Below are 23,844 nucleotides of genomic sequence, written 5' to 3' on the forward strand. Positions count from 1 at the left end.
TCAAACTGACATGTATAACAAGCTAGTAGATTGAGGTAATGAAGCTGTTAAGAATTGTGTCTTTGAGCCAGGCATGCATCAAAGTTTCAGTACTCAAGAGGCTGAGGCAGGAGTATTACCATGAGTTCAAGGCCAGCCTGGGCTATATAGTGAGACCATGTCTCAAAAAACAAATAAAACCAAAACAAAGTAAAAAGAGTTAAGTCTTCATTCCCTTGTTTGAGTTTCAAGTGCTTGGCCAAGGAATTTATTTCCTGATTCCACTTAAAAGATTTTTAATATCTTTACAACCTCTCTCTTCCAGACCTTATCCGAATTATGAACGGAGTTGAATTTCACTTTTTTCTCCCACAATATTGTCCAAAAAACCAGAATTTTGTAGAAAAGGCAAGATAGAAATCAATAAAGGATTTAATAAGATAGAAGTCAACTATATATACACTCCTGTATTCCCCCAAAAGAGAAAAGATTTAATATCTCTGTTATATACAAATCTTATACCTGCTCTTTTGCGGGACTCCTGTATATATGTGTACATAAACTGAAGGCCAAATAATTCCTGTTCCTCGTCTTCATCTGTGCTTTCACTGAGAGGAAGTGCTACTTCGAATTTCAGTGGGTTGTCTCTGAAGTTGACAAACCTAGCAGTATACACACAGACACACACACACACAATAAAATAAAAATATTTTTATAGATGCCATAGAGGTGTACATTTCCCTGGATAAAGGTTAAATGATAATATGCTAAATTGCTGTTTTTTAACTGGTGAGATACGATATATCCAATGAATTTTTGTTTCTTTCCTAGAAGAAAAAAATATTAGCTGGAGACAATTTACTTTCAAAGATTATAAATATAGCAACTATTAGTTCATAGCATACATTTGATAGTTTAACTTATAAGAACAATTTTAATGCATCTTAACTATATGATTAATGCTGTGAAGGAAGTTGCTGCCAACTTTACAGACCTGTGTCTTATTTATCATTGTGTCTTCACCATTTAATACAGGACTAATAGTTGCTGAGTAAAGGAAGGGTGAGAAGCGATGCTGAGTAAATGAGTGATTTTGTTGGGGAAGTTTTGGTTGTCTGTTCTCTTATTCTCACTGTCAGCAAATTAGATCTTGGAAAGAAAACACACAATGGAGTTCTGATAGTAATTAGTAAAAGATTGTACTATGAGTTACATAATAGCCTGTGTCCATTAGTAGTTACTTGGGAGAAAAATAGTTGTTTTTATCCTTTTGGTTTTTTGTGGGGGTTTTTGCTAATAAGGTATATTAGAAGTATAAAGAGAATTTTCATGAAAATCTTACCAACATAAGACATTTCTCAAAGCTGATAAATCTCAGTGTTGTCTTAGTTTCAAGGATTCTTTCTTAAATATTTGAGAAAAGATTATATGAATACTAATCAAATTATACAATTTTTACTGGGCATGGTGGTGCCTGCTTGTAATACCAGGATTCTGGCAGGCTGACATAGGAAGACTGAAAGTTCAAGCCCAGACTTGTTGATTTAGCAAGACCTTGTCACAAAGTAAAAAATTAATGACAAGGCTGGGGATATAACTTTTGGTTCAATCCCCAGTACTGCAAAAGAAAAAGAAAGTGTATTTGTCTGTGTATGTGTGTGGAATTTCTGCATTGAAAATGTTTTTAAAGTATGTACATTCATAAAAATACACATTCATGGAAATAAGAACTCAAATTTATTTATTAATAAAAATTTTTCCATATTACTTTGTTCTTTGGCCTGAAATGAACAGGTCAGTTTTGTATGTACAGCTTTTTACCTCAGATTTGCCATTCCCTCCATGCATACTGGAATATCTTGCAGTTTATTGTTGCTGAGAACAAGAGTACCCAGATTTTTCATATTGCTGATTGTTTCTGGCAAGCATGTTATTTCATTCCGTTGTAGCCATAATGTATGTAGACTCTGCATTCTGGAGATTTAAGAGTTTCATGCAATTAGTCAAATATAATATGAAAAGCTGAATTCTTATTACCTTAAAAATCAAATGTATCTCATTTAGCCAATATACTAATTGAATTAACTGAGTATATTAACTGGTTACTAGGGAAACTATATCAGGGAGTTAATTGCTATAATATAGTACTCATATCCTCTGGTGGTAGAAATGAAATCAACATTTTAAAATTCTTCACTTTTCTCACAGTTTTCTTAAAGAGTAATAAATGTTATCTCATCTGAACCTTGCAAGAATAATCCAGAATTATTACTATGCCAACTGGGTGTGGTGACAGATGTCTATAATCCCAACACCCTGGGAGGTTGAGGCAGGAGGATCACAAGTTCAAATCCAGCGTGGGTAATTTAGCAACTCATTTTTAAGAAGGGATAGGGATGTAGCCTTGGGTTCGATCCATAGTACAGAGAGGGATGGGGGTGGGAGCATGTCCAGAGAAATCATTACAATGGCCATTAAGGGGCAAGGCAGTACACACACCGGTTAACAGCATGGACTCAGGCAGGGATGCCTGCGTTCAAATCCTAAGTAGTTAAATGCCTACTAATTGACCTTGGGGAATCCTTTCTCAAGTGTACAGAAGTGGCTGGCAGGCATTAAGCAATGTTGTTATTGTTGTGGCATATTCATGTTAATGTCTTGAAGTCAGCCAGTTTTCCCATTCTCTACACCTTTTTTTACTTATTTGGAATCAATGAAAATATTCTGTTGAAACATAGCATATTTCAAACTATATGGGATCTACTGTAGTTGATTATGCTCAGGATCCTTTTTGTTTTGTTCAATTCATTGTTTCTTATTTTTCACAGGTGGTTTTAAGCTATTTGTCAGTAGCATAAAAAGCTATTTGTTTTACCTTTCTATAGTACCAGGAAGTTGTTCAAGTCTGTTGCTTCCCATGTCCAGCCACTCAAGGGCAGGCATGTTCAACACAGCAAGAGGGATTGTAGTAAAGTGGTTCATACTCAAATCAAGGTGAGTGAGTTTTAAGAGATTGCTGAGCTGAAGAGGAAAGCAAGGCTTTTCAAAATAAATTTCTACAATGTAAACTACTAGAAGAAACACATCGATGAAGGAATTATTTCATATTAAACAATGTTCATGTTACACTTGGGCTTTAAGCATAGTAGTGCACAACAAATTAAATATAAAAATAAATTGCTTCCAATGAGATGAAAAACTGTTAGAAATTGTATCTGTTTGGGACTAGAGATGTTGATCATAAAGAGCACGTGCTTAGCATAGGTGAGGCCCTGGGTTCAATCCCTAGTGCGCGCGCGCGCGCACACACACACACACACACACACACACACAGATTTAAAGAAATTGCATCTATCAAAAGAAATTCATCTTCCAAACTAACCCATTTCCAGGGCTAATAGGACTTGTGTGGGTGGCAAAATGTTTTTTCTTTGATTATCTGAGAACATATATTACTATGTTTTCCTTTCATCTAGCAGTTGAGAATTTTATGGAAAAATTTAATTTTTACAATAATAGTTATCTTTTCTAAAACTTTATGCCTGACAATTTATGTACATTATCTCAAACACTGAATTTAATGCTTGGTAACTCTATTTTGAAATGAAATAAGCAATCCAAATCATTAATAATAAAATAACACACACTAGGGTGCTCAGTTTGAGAACAAAAATGTCACCTGGACACGGTGGCTCATGCCTGTAATCTCAACACTCTGGGAGGCTGAGGCAGGAGGATTAAAGATTACAAGTTGCATCTGGATCAATTTAGCAATTGAGGGAAAACCTTGCTCAAATTAATTTTTAAAATAAAGAGCTGGAGATGTAGCTCAGTCCAAAGGTCTTGGATTCAATCCCCAGTACCACAAAAACAACCCCAACAATAAAACAAAGAACATATATCAATATGACTGTACCCACTCCTCCTTTCTTCTTCAGAGACAGTGCCTATCCTGAATACATCTACCATGGCCATGCATATTTTTTAATGTTTTTATTACTATATATAAATGTTTTCTATGTGTTTCTATATATACCTATTGTATTTTCATAAAATTCAGTACTTTATGTTTTTTAATTTAAGGAGTATCATACTATACTTATCTTTCTTGAACTTGCTTTTTTATCTAATCTGTTTTAAAATATATTCATATTGATGCATATAGCTCTAATTTATTTGTTTAAAAATATCTCTTGATTATCTGTGTTCCCCACTTTGTCTGAGAAAATTACACAGTGATCTATTATTACACCTTAAATAAGTAAATTAGAATTCTGACATTAACTGTACAAAAGGAGTGTCATTATTGCCAATTTATGGCCACAATGGCTCAGACAAGCCATGAAACTAAAAATGATGGAACTTTACTGTTTATTTATTTATTTATTTATTTAGAGACAGGGTCTCCCTATGTGTTCAGGCGGGCCTTGAACTTAATATGTAGAACTCAAAGCGGTCCTCCTGCCTCAGCCTCCCAAGAGCTGAGATGTCTTAGTTAACTTTTCTTGTTGCTGAGACAAAATACCCGACACTCAAAATAACTTTAACTCAAAGTTAAAAGAAAAAAGGTTTATTTAGCTAACAGTTTGTAGAAATTTCACTCCATAATCAGCCAGCTCCAAGGTAGGGTGGCACATGGTAGTGGGGCAACAGTTCATGGTGGTGAAAGACAGCAAAAGCAACAAGAGGACCTTAACAGCATCTTTCTGCCCCTTTTATCCAGACTACGGGGATTAGGGCGGTGCCAAACCAAGCAGTCTACTGGTTTAGTAACCACACACCCTTAATCCCAGCATCACACACTCTAGATCCAGCCACCTCTGAAAAAGCTACTTACGACCCCATGAGGCTTTGGGGGGACATCTAGACACAAGCCATAACATGGGATTAGATGTGCAGCATCACACCTGCCTGTGAACTCAAGTTTTGTGGACCTAACGCCTCAGAATTTCTTTCCTCCTTCTACATCCTGGTGAAAGTTTCAAGGTGTGAAAGTTTAGTTAATTTTTACCAAAAAAACAAATCAAACCAAACAAAAGCTATGTATTTGGCTAGGAAAGTGCTAATATTTTATTTCCATCTGAAAGCATGTTCAGATTCCTTCTGTAACATCAGCACCACACACACACACACACACACACACACACACACACACTATAGTACAAAAAACCTGCAGGATTCTGTCTAGCAGGCGATGCTGTTTCTCCAACTCTGGAATTCAAATCATAAATAAACCTTCTGCAGAGTCTTCCAATAGATTCATTTTCAAATGGCTCAAAATGGAGTATAAAAAGATTGCTTTTACACTAGCAAATATATGTTTGTGTGTATCTAGTGTGTACAATCAATGTCTGACAGATGAGTCTCCAATTGCAGGCCTCTTAGTAGTACTAGAAGTTTTTATTTTATTTAGAAAATTGAAAAGATAATAAAGCAATTAAAGCAGTTCTAATTTTGCACATGTCAGAACTGAGATCTAGTTATGCAAATGGTGTGTCCAGGGCCACATAGCTACTTAAAGGCTACACTTTGGGAATTAAACCATCTTGGGCTGAAGGTCTCAGTTCAGTATTCCAGTGTTATTTGTCACCAAGTAAATAAACTAAGCTAAAGACTGATTAAGGCATGCACAAATTCACATAGCTCATTAGTGACAGAGCCAGTCCTAGAAACAGAAAAACAAGATTTAGAAAAATACATATATTTATTAGCCTTCCATGTGAAAAATTCTGTGTGATTTTTGTCATTATATGTTTCATTAAATGTAACTATTATATGATGAAATATATATCCATGTTTGACTTGCAAGAGCAACTGTTATTCGTGATATGTTCCCTAGTTTTGGAGACAAAAGTCTGATATGATCCTCAAGAAAATTAGCTAAAGGGAATAGTTTTTTATTTTGAGTTTTATTAATTTTTCTTAACTTCTACCATAAAAACTTCTACCATATAAACTTTTCAAGGCAAAATTCCATGGAAACTTCCCTTGCTGATTCTAATAACATTAAATATGTTTGAAAAGCAATATAAAAGTATTTATTTTTATATGATCAATTTGGTTTAACCAATGACAAGACATCATAACAAAACAAAGTTTGAAGGCTTTCTAATCACATTGCCTCACTTTTACTTAATAGTTTAGGAAGCTAACAGGAAACATATTTCTGGGCTGGGGATTTAGCTCAGTGGCACTGCACCTGCCTGCCAAGTGCAAGGTCCTGAGTTTGATTCCTGGTACCGAGAAAAAAAAAAGAAAATATATTTCCTAGCATTCACATCTTATTCTTCTCTATCTTGAAAACTGATCACTCTCTGTCACTACATTGTGGCTTTATAATAATTTACTCATTAAAGTCAAATATTTAATAGGTAATCACTACAACTTTGACTTGTCCTCAATTCTGGGAATTTAATAAATAAAACTCTCATTCTGGCCTCCAAGATGATGATCAACAAAATGTCAGGGCTGTGACAATAATAGAAGTATCATTTATGTAAAATAGATCTTTAATTAAAATCCAACCTTATAATAATAGGAAATGATTTTCACCAAATATTTTTCCTGAAATAAAATGCAGAGCATTTCCTTATTAGTCTTATTTTTTAACAATCACACAGTTGAGAAGTAAACTACTAGTTAGATCTTTCTGACCTCTTGTGGTAGATCACATATATCTCTGTTAACAGCCAGTTCTAGTTTCTCCAAGCTGGCACAATTACTTAGTTCCTTGGGGACAGTTTTGATTTTGTTGTAGCTAAGGATTAGTTCCTGAAGTCTAGTGAGGAGTCCTACAAAAAAATAACACACAATAGAACACAGTTTCTACTTATTAAGAGTTATAGCATCAATGATTTGTACATTGGCAAATTCACAGTTCTTATATTCTTCCCTTTTTCCAGTTTGTATCCTGTTCCTTCTTTGAACAAGAGATGGGTTTATCAGTGCCATGGGAGAGAGAATAATTTCATTTTGTGTTAGCCACATTACTTACTGGGCCAGGGAGTAGCCCAGAAGTAGAGCATTTTCTTAGCATGCAGAAGGCCCTGAATTTTACACCCAGCACAACAAACAAAATAAAAAATACAATTTTTCTTTCAGGGTTATTTTCCCCCATTCAGTGAATCCTTCTATTTTTCTTTATTATGTTCAACCTATCTTAACCTACTTAAGTGGAATAACGAAACCAGCAATACTGTTTTCAAAATCTACAGAACAATGTTTTTTATGCAAATTCTCACACTTTGAAATCTCATCTTGAATTACTTCAGTACATCTAGAAACTTGGGTTCCCTGGAAGCTTCAAGTTAGATTAAATATTTAAATTTGTCTCTAGATTCAGAGGTACAGAAAGATGAGATCTTTAATCCATGTATCAAAAAAAAATCAATAAAAATCCCCTCTGAGCCTGGCACGCCTGTAATCCCAGCTATTCAGGAGCCTATTCTCCCTCCCCAGAAAGCACATCTGAAGGTAAATAAAATAGCAAAGGAATAAAATCAGTCTTCTTTACCAATTCCTGGAGGTATCTCTGAAATAGTGTTTCGAGATAAATCTAACACAATGAGGTTCTGGAATCTTCCAATGAATTCAGGAATTTTCAACAAACCAGTTCTATGTAGTTGCCATTCCTGAAGCTGATTCAATTTCAGTAAAGAAGAAGGAAGAGTCTAAAAGAAATTACAGTTACTATATTACTTAAATAATCTAAAAAATAATAGTCCTATGCCACACCGAAGTGTGATATTTGATTTGTAAAAGCATTTTGGAATAGTTTTTCCTTAATGGATTAATTTTCCAACAACTTTGTGCTACTTCTCAATTATAAGAACTTTACTCTTTTTTTTTCTTCCTCTTTTTTATTTATTTATTTTTGAGACAGAGTTTTGCAGTATAATTCAGGCTGGCCTTGAACTCACTGTGTAGCCCAAGCTGGCCTTGAACTTGCAGCAATTCTGCTGCCTCAGTCTCCCCAGTGCTGGGATTACAGGCATGCGCCACCATGCCTGGCTTCTTTTTTCTTTTTTATACTTTAAACCCTAATCAGAATAAACAAAAATATTATATTTTGATTAATAATGAACACACATAGATGTCTATCCTAAAGATTCTATTCTACTAGGCTTCCCTAGAATACATATGCTGTTGAAAACAAGAATATACAATTAATATAAGAAAATGAAAAAATGGAAACAAAGTCTCTGTAAATAGGGAGGGGTGGAGGGATTGAAAGGAGGGAAGAGAAATGGGAAAAAAATAAGAACCAAGATAGATTATGTAAAGGTACAAATTTCCAATGATGAATGTCATTATATTATATACCTAAAATGTATCAATAAAATTAATTTAAAAAAGAAAACGAGTATATAAAAAGTTATCTTAATTAGTAATTTAAGCCTTCTATTATAGGCTGTTAGAAACAGATACATACTAAGTAGTCAAAGAGGGACTGGACTCTCAAAGAAGTCAGCCAAAAATAAATAAATAATTAAATAAATAAAGACATCAGAATTGTGGCTGTAGGCCATCTAAGAAGGCCAGGCCCAAGACAAAGATGCAGTGGCCAGGCCTACATGCCTCTCTAAGGGATAAACAGTAACTTGGAATTACACTGTAATTTGTACCACCTAGACCATTAAGTCCAGATAAGCATGAGACGCAGAGGTGGGTGACCAGAGGATCTGGACCCATCCCTCCCGAAAATGCCTTTGTTCTTTCCATGTACCCTTGCTACATGACCTGTTTCCCTATTGGATCAATATTAGTTAACTGGCTATACTTGCAACCTTATAGGCTGATTGTAGTTTGATCCACACTGTGCCACATTGTGACTTTGCTGTATAATTTACCGCATTCAGGACCCCTCCTGGAAATCCAGGATCTATTCTTCTTCTCCTTATTTCCAATAAAACTCTCCTAACTTCTTCATTTGGTTCACAACTTCATTCCTCAATGTTGTGGGACCATGAACTCAGCACAGTTGACATCTAACAAGTTGGGAGTTACATTTCCCCTACATCATTTTCACTGCTATTTTGAAGTATTTTATGAGACTTTTAAAAGAGTGTTTTTATTAGGGATTTTAAGAGTTTCAGCTATTATTAATAAATTTTATTTTTCCCATTCCCCACCTCAAGCCCCCTCTCCTCCCTATGTACAGAAGCTTTGTTTCCATTTTTTCCCTTCTATTTTCACTTTTTTCTTGTCCCTTCCTTCCTTTCTTCCTCCCTCCTCCCTTGTTCCCTTTCCCATTTGAACATTTTCTTCCCATTTCCCAACATCCATTATACATTTTGGTCCTTATTTCCACTTTCAGTTTCTCATGCCAGAGAAACAATGTGGCATTTAAACATATGTGTCCAATTTATTTCATTTAAGAGTAAGGTCTCAAGGTCCATCCATTTAGCTATAAATGTCTGAAGCTCATCCTTCTTTATGGCAGAGTAGTACTCCATGTTATTAAAAAAAAAACCCACATCTTCTTTATCCACTCGTCTGTTGATGGGCATTTGAGCTGTTTCCAACATTTAGCTATTACAAACTGTACTGCTATAAACATGGATGTGCATATATCGCTGTGGTATGATGTTTTTAATTCTTTCAGGAAGACACTAAGAATAGGTCAAATGGAACCTCTAGTTTTAGTTTCTTGAGAAATCTCCACACTGATTTCCACAATGGCTGCACCAGTCTACACTCTCACCAACAGTGGAGAAGGATTCCTTTTGAGTTTCAGCTATTTGTAACTCTATGTCACTTCCCTTTTAGTGTTAAATAGACAGGAGAAGATAAATGAACTAACCACCTAGCTAAATATATGCACAGTGTATGCATGAAAACAAACACTGACCTAAAGATTAGAAGCCTTTATAAAAATTAGAGTATACCTAATGCAATTAAGCAGCTGTGTGTCTGTGTGTATGTAAAGAGAGAATGAGTATGATTCAGGACATACAACTAATTAAAAAGCTTTTGATTTTATGAAGTTTTAATTAAGCATTTCTTTCAAAAAGCTATAGGATTTTCATTAGGTACATGATCATTTGTTACGGACAGAGAGAAAATACTTATTATAAGTTTTAGGAAAAGAATACAAATGACTTAAGGTTAGGGTTGAAACAAATTAAATGTATGCAAAAAAAGTTGTGAAGTTGTGTTTCTTTTCTATTGTTCATGTTGCCAGAAACCATTTGGTGCATTATTAAAATTAGGATCTCTTAAGTATTTCGATTTTATTAACGGCCTCAGCTGTTAATAAGCTGTCAGCTCCTTTTCCAAATGCAAAAGGTGGAAAATCAAATATTCTACAAAGTTTACCTTCCATTCTTCTTTCTCTATCTTCAGGATGACTCTTCCATCTTCCCTGGTGACTTTTTCTTTTAGCTTGGTTAAGCTTACTCGTTCTTCCCAGATCCGCACAAGCCTAAGACACCAGGAAATCATTTTAATTCATGCTGCAGAATGATGTAGGTAGCATTCACTTTTTTGTAAAAACAAAACAAACAAAAAAAACATCAAAAATAAGCAGTGAATCAATGTTCTCTGGAAATCAGATTAGACAGTGATGGTGAACCTTTCAGAGACCGAGTACCCAAACTGCAACCCAAAATCCACTTATTTATTGAGAAGTGCCCCTATGCACCCCATGCTCCGCTGCTACAGATTGGACTTGGATCTGGTAACACTATTTTTTAGTTTGTTTTGGTGCTGGGGATTGATCCCAGAGCCTTACACATGCTAAGCACATGCCCTTCCACTGAGCTGTACTCCCAGTGCTAAGTTTTTGAGAAGTTTCTAATTCTCCATAGATTTTATTTAGAATAGCTTTATCGAGGTATATAATTCACATGCCATAAAATTCATCCTTTTAAAGTGTACAATCCAATGGCTTTTAGTATATTTACAGCACTATATAATCATCACCACTAATTCCAAAACATTTTCTCACTCAAAAGAAAACCCTCCAGTGCTTGTTTTGACAGCATATATACTAAGGAATAACCCAGAGAGGGTTAGCATGGGCCCCCTGCAAGGTTGACATGCAAACTTGTAAAGCATTAAAAACAAAGATAACCCTGCACACCCAATAGCAGTCACTTACTAGCCCCCTTTTCCCACCCCCGCAGTCACTAATCTACATTTATGTCTATGAGTTTGCCTATGCCGACCATTCCATATAAACAGGATCACACAATATGTGCTCCTTTGTGTCCAGCTTTTTTCCTTTAGTACAACCTTATTCAAAATTCACCCATGGAGTAGTGTGCATCATTACTTAGTTTCTTTTTATGATAGAATGATTACACTGTATGGGTCTGCTACATTTATTTGTTTGTTCATTGTTGATGGACATTTAGGTAGTTCAGCTTTTTGGCTATTATGAATAATGCAGCTATGAAGTGTACAAGTTTTTTTGTTAACCATTAAGAAAAAATTCTAGAAGTTCATTGTTTTGGACAAAGTTCCCGCACCAAGCCCCAGCAAACCAGACTAAAAATCAGACTAAGGTCATCACACTAAGATTCCATTTCATCAAACAGAAACTAAATTGTTATCCAATCTTCCCAAGAAATCAGGAGAGAGAGATACCAGCTGCCAAGTTTCCCATACAGGGCAGTTTCATTTAGCATGGTAACAAAGTTCTCTCTGCCTCAGTCTTTACAGAAAAAATGTAACTTGAAGTAACCTGATGCTAACCAGTCAGTTTTCTATTGTTCTTTCTCTTGGTATGCGCCTGACAGGGAAAGTAACTCTGAAATGACCAGTCTGATTTTTGTTCTTTGTTTCTGTTTTTTCAGTAACCTTTTCTGGTCAGGTCACTAGAGCATGTATTCTATTTTATGGAAAAAAATGTCACCTCATTCTAGAATCACAAATATAGTTTAAGATTTTTAAACTAAATTGTTGTGATTTTTGTCCTTTGACAGATTATATGACTTCATTTCTCATGGGGATACTCTTAGGAGTAGAGTTGGTGGGTCATATGATAATTTTATGTTTACCTATTTTATATAAATTGAGATTAATTGTGGTCACTTTGGCAGCACATATCAATAAATAGACATTTATAGAAATATAATTAGATTTCAGGGTATAAAGAGAGGTTTTTAAAAACTGAAATAAAAGATAATGTGCAAAATTCTCTAAAATATTTTTAAATTTATATATATTATTCGAATTTAACTTAAACACATATCTTGTTTATTTCTATACTTCCTCATTTTGTGAACAGTATAGGTATAGGGTAATTTGCTTTTTAAAATTTTTATTCATGTTTGCAGTGCATAATGATTACAATTCATTGTAGGGAGTCCGTACACGTGCATAATACAGCTGAAGAATAATCTTACTTTTTGAAGAACTAACTCTTTCCAAATTGGCTATACCATTTTATATCCCCAGGAGCAGTGTGTTAATAACAGGAGCAGGATGTTCTGTAAAGAGGACTGCGAGTGCAAAGGCCCTGAGGCTGGAGTCTACCAAGCCTGCTGAGACTTTTTTTTTTTTTGGTACCGGGGATCAAACTCGGGTTCTTGCGCTTATGCAGCACGCGGTCTAAATCCCAGCCCCCAGGAGCAGGATGTTAATAACATCCTTATTATTGTCCTTCTTTATTATAGCCATCTAGTGGTTGTAAAGAGTATCATGTCATAGATTCGATTTACATTTTCCTGCTGACTAATCCATAGATATTTAATGAAATAAAACTTACTTAATAGCTATTTAATGGCATGCAAGTAATACAGTTCAACTTCAGAATTCAATTGTATACTACATGCCAATTTTAGTCAGATTTCATTTTTTAAATATAAAAATGTATAAGATATGTCATTCTATAGTATATCCCTATTAATTTTTTTTTTCTTTTGAGATAGGGTTTTGCTATGCCATTCAGGCTGGCCTTGAACTCACTATGTATATACCAGGCTGGCCTCAAACTCAAAGTGAGTGCTGGGATTACAGGCGTGCACCACCACACCCAGCCCCTATTGATTTTTGATCTAAATACATAAGATATACATAAGAATAATATACATATACAAATGTACATCAAGAATATACATAAGAATACACAATATAAGAATATATGTAAGAATAATATACATAAGAATAATGTCAAAGTATAAAAATGGCTATCAAAATGTTGCAAAAAATTTACAGTTTCTATCCAAAAAATTTTCTCACATATGAAAAAAATAAATTTAGATTTACATAACTACAGATCAGGAGGTAGAATGATTAATTCTGTTAGCTCTGAGCCACTTGGAATTGATTAATTCTGAATTTCTGAATACACACTTAGTGTTTGGCCCTCTCCATTCTGAGCACCAAATGGTTAAACATGAATGTTGAAGAAAACTGTGTTTTGTTACTTCCTGGCAAAAGCAGGATCTGTAGTTGACACTGATTAATCCCTCTCAAATCATAATTTTAAACAGAGTTTTAAATAGAATTAAATAATTTTAAAAACTCCTGTGTTAAAATTCTTAATTTATTTGTACCCTATACTTAAATGGTTTTTATGATTATTCCTTATTTCCTTTCTTGAAACAAATTGTTATGAAAACATTTATATAATGAAATTCATCTTGGTTAATTAGAAAGAGAAAAATAGCAAAGTATTTATTGTTCTGTTTACCATAATTTAGGACTCACATTTAAACTAGTACTTTGTGGTTTTATATTCCTTTTTAACCCATTCAGTGGAGAATATCAAATCTTCTCCCAAGCTGTATGTTAAATTAAATTAAATTAAATTAAAATTAATTAAAATAAAATGTACTCAACATCAAAGGCAAATATGTAATACATTTGGAAATAAAGTTTAACTCTATTAAAAATAAATAAATAAATTTAGAAACAAATTTTTTGAAATTTTAGCTTATTAGAATGATTCATAATTTAGAAAATAAGAAATCATCAAAAATGAAGTTTACATCATACTTCTTTTTCTTTTTTTTTCTGTATCAGGGATCGAACTCGGGACCTTGAGCTTGTGAGGCAGGCACTGGAACCACTGAGCTAAATCCTCGGCCCATACTTTTTTTTCTTTAATTGCTGGCACTGGGCATCTAACACAGGGCCTCCTGCATGCTAGATAAGCACTCTATCACTGAGCTACCTCTCCTGCCCTACTATATTATACTGAATAGGGAAAAGCTGAAAGTATTTTCTCTGAAATCTGGAAGAAAACAGGATGCCCATTTCACCACTCCTATTTAATGTAGTACTTGAAATTTTAGCCAAAGCAATTAAACAAGAGAAAAAAAATAAAAGAATACAAATAAGAAAGGGAGAGGTCAAATTATCCTTCTTTGCAGGAGACATGATCTAATATTTAGAAGACCCTAAAGAGTCTACCAAGAGACATTTAGCCCTCACAAACAAATTCAGCAAAATAGTAGGATACAAAGTCAACATTAAAAACCAGGTGTGATGGCACAGGCCTCTTACCCCAGCACTCAGGGAGGACAAGGCAGAAGGATCACAAGCTTGAGCCCAGATTGGATAATTTAGCAATTTAGCAAGACCTTGTCTCAAAATTTTAAAAAAAGAAAGAATGATAAAGTCAATGTTTAAAAAGTCAGTAATTCCCAGCACTTGTGGAACTATGGTAGGTGGACCATGAATGAGTTCAAGGTCAACTGGGGCTACATAGTTCAAAGCTGGCCTGGACCACATAGAGACATCAGGTCTCAAAAAAAAATTTTTTTAACTGATTTTTTATATACCAGTAATGAACTATCTGAGAAAGAAAAAGAAATGAGGAAAACAATTCCACTCACAAAAGCTTTTAAAATAAATAAATAAATAAATAAATAAATAAATAAAACAAACCCTAGGAATAAACCTAACCAAGAAAGAAATTGAAAAGACACTAGAAGTTGGAAAGACCTCTCATGTTTGTGGATCTGTAGAATTAATATTGTTAAAATGGCCATACTCTGAATTACCATGTGTGACCTACAGATTTAGTTCAATCTCCATCAAAATGCCAGTGGCATTCTTCACAGAAAAACGATCCTAAAATTCATATGGAAACACAAAAGACCCCAAAGTGGGTGGGGGGAGCAAGACTGGAGGCATCAAAATACTCAATTTCAAATTATATTGCCAAGCCATCTTAACAAAACATCCAGGCATGGTAGCACACACATGTAATCCCAACACTTGAAAGGCTGAGGCAAGAGGATTGCTGTGAGTTGGAGACGAGCCTGGGCTACACAGTATGTTCAAGGCCAGCCTGAACTACACAGTAAGATCCTGTCTCAAAAAACAAAACAAAGCCATTGTAACAAAACAGCATGGTACTGGCACAAAAATAGACACACAGAACAATGGAATAGGGAGCATAGAAAAAAAAAAAAAAACAAAACCCATGCAACTACAGCTATCTGATTCTCACAAAGGGGCCAAAAATATACAGTGGAGAAAAGACAGGGTCTTTAACAAGTGGTGCTGGAAAACTGGATATCCATATATAGAAGATTGAAACTAGATACCTATCACGCAACCCGTACAAACATAAATTCAAAATGGATCAAAGATCGAGGTATAGACTGGAAACTTTGAAAATGTTAGAAGAAAACACAGGGGAAACACTTGAAGTCATAGACACAGGCAAAGACTTCCTGCATAAGACGCTAATTGCTCGGGAAATAATAACAAAAATAACAAAAATCAACAAACGGGACTTTATCAAATTAAAAAAGCTTCTGCACAGCAAAGAAAACAATCCACACAATGAAGAGACAGCCTACAGAATGGGAGAAAATCTTTGCCAGCTACTCTTACAACAGAGGATTAATATTTAGAATATATGAAGAACTCAGCTAGGCATGGAGGTACATCGCTATAATCCCAGAACTCTGGGAGTTTGAGGCACGAGAATCTCAAGTTTGAGCACAGCCTGAGCAATTTAGCAATATCCTGTCTCAAAAAAATGAGATGAGAATGGAACTGGGCATGTAGCTCAGTGCAAAAACCTTGGATTCAATTCTCAGTTCCACAATAAATAGAATAAAAACAATATGTAAGGGGAAAAAACCCTTTAAAAAAAACCATACTCAGCTAAGAACTCAAAAAAGTTAACCTTGAAAAAGAAAACACCAAAGAGCCCAGTCAACAAATGAGCAAATGTATTTTTTCTCAAAAGAAGTAAATAAAATGTGAATTAGTATATGAAAAAACACACATCTTCATCACTAAGGAAATGCAGATCGAAACTACATTGAGATTCAGTCTCAACCTGGTCAGAATGTCTATCATCAAGAACGCAAAAACAAGCACTGGCAAGGATGGACAGAAAAGGAACCCTCTGCTATTGGTGGAGATGTACAGTAGTACAGCCTCTATGGAAATCAATATGGAGGGCTGGGGATTTAGCTCAGTGGTTCTGCTGCCTGCCTCACAAGTGCAAGGACCCGAGTTCGATTCCCACCAAAAAAAAAAAAAAGGAAATCAATATGGAGATTACTCAAAAAACCTAAAAATAGATCTACCATTTGCTCCAGCTATGCCACTCCTTGGAATATTCCCAAAAAGAATTAAAGGGAGCATATTATAGAGATATCTGCATACCTGTGTTTATTGCTGCACAATTCACTATGCTAAAGGTATGGAATCAGCCTAGGTCCCTATCAACAGATAAGTGGATACAGACAATGTGGTATATACATACACAACGGAGTATTATTCATCCACAAAGAAGAATGAAATTATGTCACTTGCAGGAAAATGGATGGAACTGGATACGATCATATTAAGAAAAATAAGCCAGACTGAGAATGATAAGTATTGCTTGTTTTATCTATTATGTGGAATAAAAAAAAAAAAAAACATGACGTGAAAAGGGAGACTAATGTCAAACAAGAGGAAGAGAATAAGGGGGAAGTGGGAAGAAGATTTAGGAGAAAGTAATAGGAAGGTTGGGTATGATTGGATATGTTATATGCATATATGAAAACATCATATTGAAACTCAATATTTTGTAAAATTAATATGTACTAATAAAAGATATATTTTAGATGCAGTTTAATTAATTTGAACATTTATTTGCCAAACATCTCTTGATATCTGAGAATTAATATTTAACAACTTTGCATATTAACTGATCTTCAGTGAGGATTTTACTTTAATGAACAGGAAAAAAAATTCAGAATAAAACAGCTAATATTTACTGTCTTTATGTGTTTGCAAAATACTTCTATTAGAGTCTACTTATTTTAATCTGTCACTTGCTTGAAATTTAATCTGCTAATAAATGCACTATGTTGGCTCTGTGCAGCCTTCTGAAACTGAATAGCTGGGCTTCCCATAGAGTTTATAAATTGAGGTAAGATTTATTTTTTATTTTTTTAATTAACTTTATTGGTATGGGCCAGGGATTTAGCTCAGTGGATCCACTGCCTGCCTTGCAATCACAAGGACCTGAGTTCGATCCCCAGTACCAAAAAAAACCCCAACAAAACATTTGGGCCGGGGATTTAGCTCAGTGGTTCCACCACCTGCCTCACAAGTGCAAGGTCCCAAGTTTGATCCCCGGTACCAAAATAACAGAACAAAACAAAAAACTTTATTGGTACATTTTAGGTATACATAGCGATCACAGTGATCATTGGGAATTTGTACCTGTACATGATATATCTTAGTTCTTATTTTTTCCCATTCCCCTTCCCTCCCTTCCACCCCTCCACCCCTCCCTATTTACAAAAGCTTTGTTTCTGTTTTTTTCTTCTTTTCTCATATTTTTTTTCTTTCCCTTCTTTCCTTTGCCCCACTCCCCACTTCCCCTTCCCCTTTGAACCTTTCTTTTTCACATTATCTATTATACATTTTGGTTGAAGCAAGATTTATAATGCCACCAGCTATTCCATTACATCACTGTATCAGAATATAACTATTAGAATAGCATAATCGTTATTTACTACTTATTATTCACTAAGAGAAAAATGAAATTCAGGGCAAGATTTGATGTCAAATTCAATTAGAAGTCTAATTTCCTAGTCTTTAACTTCAGTTAAAGAATTCATCAAGCACCCATTATATTCTAAACGCTATACTAGATACCAGGAATACAAAAACTAGGTCCTTAATGAGTTTACAGACAGGTTATTAATAGATAAGTCTATTTCTATCCCTATAAAGATTTCTAAATTCTTTCTGGTTCTGTAATTCTACAAACTAAGTCCAGATTATACTATTTATTAATTTGATGGCCTTGTGCAAGACCCTGCGCCTCTGTAGGCCTTGTCTATGAAATCCAGGCTTTGAATAAAATGATCTCTAGGTATCCTCCTGTTCTCATATAATTCCAGCGCTGTTTAAGCTTCATGTTCTTTCACATCTTGATTAGAAAAATTTAAATTCCTTAAAAACTCTTTTATTGTAAAACAAAGCCTTTCTCCCATACTGCCACACCAAATCTTACCTAAATGCTCGATCGTCTCAAGACGGGTTGTCCTCAAAAGGCAAACAGGCTGGGCATGGCGGTGCATGTCTGTAACCCTAGCACTGGGAAGGCTGAAGCAAGGGGATAACCTTGAGTTCGAGGCAGCCTGAGCAACATAGTGAGTTCAAGGCCAGCCTAAACTACAGAATGAGACCCTGTCTCAAAAATAAAAGGCAAAGAGGACAATTTCTGCTTAACCTTTAGGCTTTTTTAGTGGCATGTTTAGTGGCACATTTAGTGGAATGTCTCTTGGAGTCTCATGTGTTGAAGGCTGTTCCCTGAGATGCCACTGGTAGGAGGTGGTGGAATCTTCAGGAGATGGGGCCCAGGGAGAGGTCACTAGGTTTTCGAGGGTGTCCTCTTGGGAAGCAGTTCCCTTGGGACTCCTTGGGAGTTCCTCTGCTATCTGTCTGCACCATTTCTCACTGCTCCAGTGTGAGCTCAGACCTTTGCACGCCTTCTGCCAAGAGTGCTGCCTGCCACCTCTCTGGAGAGATCCAACCAATGGGGACACTGATCGGGGTCCAAGACTGTGAGCTAAATAAACCTTTTCTTTTTATAAGTTGCTGACTAGGTGTGTCATTGTGTTCATGCAAAGCTACTAATATATTTAGATAAAGCTGTAGCCACTTTTTGCTGAGAGAGGAAACATTCTGTTCCATTCTTACCCTTCTCGCACTGTCCTTGTATACAGACCACTTTCAGATCTACGGCTTCTTTTGTCTAATCCTCGCTACTCAGCATTCTTTGCAGACCAGCAAACATCACCCTGTCCTTGGAGTTGGTTAGAAGCCCAGACTCTCAGTCCTACACCACGTTTGTTTTTTAACAAAGTCCTTATGTGATTCCTACACAGGCAAGTTTGAGAAGCACTTTTCTACTTCAGAGCAGAGGAAAAAGGAGGATATTTCTTTTCTTTGGCTTACTTTCGGCCAATTTAAACATGTAATTTTTTTTTCCAATTAGCCTTTTTTTGTTTTTCTGGCAAATAGCTTCTCCGCCTCACTCTAGAAAGTCTGTCAGATTTTGCTAAGAAAAAAAAATCTGACTTGTCCTAAACTTAATTACAAAGGCCAGAGGGTGAAGGAGAGGCAAGTAAGGGGAGTTCATAGGCTAATGGTTTGGGACCAAATGAATGAAAAGTCTTTCCCACCTGTGAATATATGTTGAAACCTTGACTTTAATCCCATCATGGTCAACTATCAGGCACCAAGGCACTCTGTTTACAAATAAACTTTCCTATCTATTAACCCCAATCAATCCAGGAGGAACAAAACTTCATTATATGGATTGTCCTCCTACCGCCAAATTCCCCTGCTTTGCTTTATCCTGCCGCTCTTATCCATAGCAAATGTAGGTTCATTGAAAACAATTTATACTTTCCAATATAAAAATGTTGTTGGCTCTTAAGTCCAGCAGACGTATTTTTAACTGCTGTCTATCTTTGCTGCTAGTGGCTATGGGAACTTGCTCTAAATCCTGGTCCTTTTTCTATAATGGTTCGGTAAACTGATTTATTTCAGTGATCCCTTGGTCTCAAAGGTTTTGGCTTAACAATTCTTACCCTTTTGTATCTGTTAAATAAAAATGATAGGAGATTATTGTTTTGGATAATACTCTGGCCTTGAGCCCCAACAAACAAAAATCAAAATGAAGTCACAGTGCTAACACTCCATGTCACCAAACAGAAGCAGAGCTGTTCTCTGGCCTTCTAAGAAATCAGGAGAGATGACAGCCAAATTCTCCAAACAGGCCAGTTCGAGTCAATACAGTAATAAAGTTCTCTCTTCTTTAATTCTTACAAAACAAACAAACAACAACAACAACAAAACTAACCTAACGTTAACCAGTTACTTTTTTATTGTTCTATTTACTCCTCTTACAAGAAAAGTACCTTTGAAATAATTGATTTGCTTTTGTTCTTTGTTTCTGCTTTTCCCCAGCCCTTTTCTGTCTATAAAACCAACTTCTACTTAGCTCACCAGGACACTTACTCTATTTATATGGAATGAAATAATGCCTGATTCTAGAACAGCAAAGAAAGCCAATTAATATCTCTAAGTTATAATTTTTTCTCTGGCAGGTCTGTCATGATTATTTACTAACCATTTATTTGATAATACTGCAGGTTTCAAGTCTAACCTAGTTTAACCTAGTTTACTTTTTTGAAAACCTTGCAATTAATTTAACCATAAAGCAAATTTTTAAATGCTATAATTATTTTACAACTAAACTGTTTTAAGATTTTTTAAAAATGCTTTTAAAAACTGTACTTTACAAACTCCACATACATTTTCTTTCTTTCTTTCTTTCTTTAAAATTTGTGGCACTGGGTATTGATGCAGAGCCTCATGCACACTAAGCAAGCGCTCTACACTGAGCTTCCTCCGCAGCCCCAAGTAGTTTCTAAAACTAAAAGCTGATCTTGGCAAAAGAGTAATTTTCCTCCCTAAATTTTTAGTATTGATAGATATTGGGAAATAAGATTAAAATGTGCAAATGGGAAGGGGAACGAAAGAGGGGGAAAGGGAATGGTATAGAAGGGAAAAGGAAAAAAAAGAATAGAAGGAAAAAATGGAAATGAAGCCGTTGCAAATAGAGAGGAGAAGAAGGGTTGAAGGGAGGGGAGGGGAATGGGGGAAAAAGAATCAAGATATATCATGTACAGGTACAGATTCCCTACGATGAATGTGATCATTATGTATATCAAAAGTGTATGAATACAATTAATTTAAAATAAATAAATAAATGTCTTGGTCTCTGATTTTTTTACTCAAAAATTGTCAGAAAACTGCACAATTTCTAGCCCTGATCTTAATGATTATACAGTTAGTGGATTTTGGAAGTTAACTTTGGGAAATCACATTTTATTGACAGGTAGTCTCCTCTCTTGATCACAATATAGTCACGAAGCCAAAAATCAAGAGACAATAGAGAGCAGTGATGAATACTCACTCTTCTTACACCGAGAGAAACTGAAGCTGCTGAAACTGAATAATTCTTGGCTGGTAACAGAGAATGTGACAAGGAATGATCAAGTTCCTCAGTGTCTCTGTTTGGCTAGGCTTGATGCTGGGCTTCTCTTTTTGTCTTTGAAGTACAAAGTTTGAACAAGGCTACTAATTATTTTAGTGAAAAGCCCTTTCCCTCGATATCTGAACACCCTTTTTCAGCAACAATCCTATCAAATCATTTTAGCCAGAAACCCTTTTAACATCTTTAGCAAGTGTTTGCATAATTCTTAAAGTCAGGTATTTAGAACCAAGTCATGATTCCTGGCCACTGTTTAAAAATGAAAAAGTATATTTAAGAGTTCTCTAGAGTCAAAATTGTCATAATTTCAAAAAGCTTAATAAATTTCCTAAGAGTAGCTTTATAAAGATAAAGGAAAAAGAAAGTAAAAGGACCAATCTAGGAAAATATAAGACACAAAGTGAATGTAATGCTTACTGAGTGGGATCAGAGTGTAAATACCAGTTAAACACTTATAAGCAACATGATCTTTACAAGTTACTTAGGCCAGTCCCTCAGGTTTTCCTCCTTTAAAATGGAGAAATAAATAGCACTATGTGTGGCAAAAACTACTCTTCACCCACTGATATTTGCTATTCCTCTTCTTCTGCAATAATAGATCATCTAAATCAATTGGGCACAAGACTTAGCTATCCTCTCTTGCAGCTAGGTATGGGCTATGTGAAGTTTTGGCCAGTGCAATGTTAGCGGAAGTAGTATGTGCAGCTCCCTGGAAGTGCAACTTTCTGCTAGCAGGAAATAAATATGATGGCTACAGTTTGTCTATTTGTTTAGGGCCGCAAGAAAACTTTAGGAATGGAAACCATGTACAGATGTACAACTGAGCAGCAGCAGCACGACAGAAGCTTGAGTGCCAACTCAGTGGAATGATACTGTGGACTCCCATCATCTATCAGAAAAGTAAACATGAGAAAATGAAAAAAAAAGGAAACAAAGTCTTCGTAAATAGGGAGGGGTGGAGGAGTTAAAGGGCGGGCAGAGGAATGGGGAAAAAATAAGAATCAAGATATATTATGTAAAGGTACAAATCTCCAATGATGAATGTCATTATATTGTATAGCTAAAATGACCAATAAAATTAATTTTTAAAAAAAGTGAACCTGTCATTTTGTAAGCCACTATTATCTTGATTTCCTTCTCTCACAATGCAGTCTAATCCTCATTATGACTCTATTTCAGCAGGGTGAGAGGATTAAATGAGACACTACAAATAGGACACTTAGTAGAGACCCTAGTAAATAGTGAGTACATAGGAAGTGACTGCTACCCTTATCATCTTTATCGGTTTTACCTAAGAAGAACAGTTTCTCTCCATTCAGATCTTTTGTTTTTATTGTCACTTAGCAGATACAAATCAATGCTTATCAATAGCCTCTCCCACTTATTTACTGGAAGGTTAACGGTTGTTTTCAAGTGTTCACACTTTTCCCAAGTAATTCCGCGATAAATCCTGAGTGCTTAAACCAATCACACAATCTTATTCCTCTAGAAGGTAATTGGGTTAGGTGTGTAAAGTTACCCAGTTCTGGCCAATGAAGGATGAAGGAGAGGTTTGCTGGGGACTTTGAGAAAGATATTCTCACTCTTAAAGACTCAGAAAAAAATAATTTCCATTCTTCTGAAGACTAAATAATGCTTGGCTGTGATGCTCAGACGTGTATCAGTCACCTAGAGACACTGAGAGGCACTTACCTGAGGACCAAGCTGACAGGCTGAGATTGACAGAGGAAGGTGAAAAAGAAGCTGAGTCTTTAAAGACGCCAAGGCTTTGCATTGACTATCACTATTACTGACTTACTTTCCAGTTGCTTGAGCCATCTATAGTTGAATTTTCTGTTATTTGCTAACTGACATCAGCAAAGAACTTTTGCTAATTTACAGTGTAAATGAGACCTGATGAATGAGAACTGTAGGAGACTATTTGGGATCTATGGAGAAACATGCTATCCTTACAAGACTAGTAGAATTCATTGCAGACAACCAATCAGGAAATAGATACTATATCAAGGAGGCAGATAGCTGGGCATGGTGGTGCTCTCAGCACTCTGGGAGGCTGAGGCAGGAAGATCACAAGTTTGAGGCTGGGGATTTAGCTCAGTGGTTCTAGCACCTGCCTCACAAGTGCAAGGTCCCGAGTTCCATCCCTGGTACCAAAAAAAAAAAAAAAAAACCCCACACAAACAATGAATCATGCAACATAAAAGAATTTTAGGGCTGGGGATTTAGCTCAGTGGTTTCACTGCCTGCTGCGCAAGCACAAGGACCCAAGTTCGATCCCCTGTACCAAAAAAAAAAACAAAACCAAGTTTGAGCCCAGGCTAGACAATGTAGTGAGCAGCCATCTCAAAATAAAAAAATTTAAAAGGGCTGAAGATGTAACT

General features: G+C 35.6%; 1 protein-coding gene and 1 non-coding gene across 6 annotated transcripts in view; one reads left to right on the plus strand and one right to left on the minus strand.

Moving 5' to 3' along the window:
• The window catches only part of Lrrc39 (leucine rich repeat containing 39), a 31,475-nt gene that overhangs the window by 3,233 nt on the left and 4,398 nt on the right, over positions 1–23,844 (minus strand). Inside the window, exons 3-8 of one of the 5 annotated variants that reach the window (XM_004869124.3) lie at positions 10,297–10,402; positions 7,493–7,649; positions 6,634–6,770; positions 2,855–3,000; positions 1,801–1,953; positions 502–641 (exon numbers count right to left, since the gene is read on the minus strand). In XM_004869124.3, coding sequence (XP_004869181.1) covers positions 502–641; positions 1,801–1,953; positions 2,855–3,000; positions 6,634–6,770; positions 7,493–7,649; positions 10,297–10,402 — 839 coding nt within the window. Of the gene's footprint in view, positions 1–501; positions 642–1,800; positions 1,954–2,854; positions 3,001–6,603; positions 6,771–7,492; positions 7,650–10,296; positions 10,403–23,844 lie in introns of those variants that run through there. The other 4 variants (XM_087213183.1, XR_015452010.1, XM_087213182.1 and 1 more) reach the window with 4 other exon arrangements.
• LOC147827688 (U6 spliceosomal RNA) lies at positions 10,946–11,048 on the plus strand. Its single transcript, XR_015452146.1, has one exon. It is a non-coding gene; the product is annotated as a U6 spliceosomal RNA (small nuclear RNA).

The sequence above is a fragment of the Heterocephalus glaber genome, unplaced genomic scaffold, assembly GCF_053883595.1.
Source record: "Heterocephalus glaber isolate CG9 unplaced genomic scaffold, H.glaber_assembly_v1.0 deba00001442, whole genome shotgun sequence".
Lineage (NCBI taxonomy): Eukaryota > Metazoa > Chordata > Mammalia > Rodentia > Bathyergidae > Heterocephalus > Heterocephalus glaber.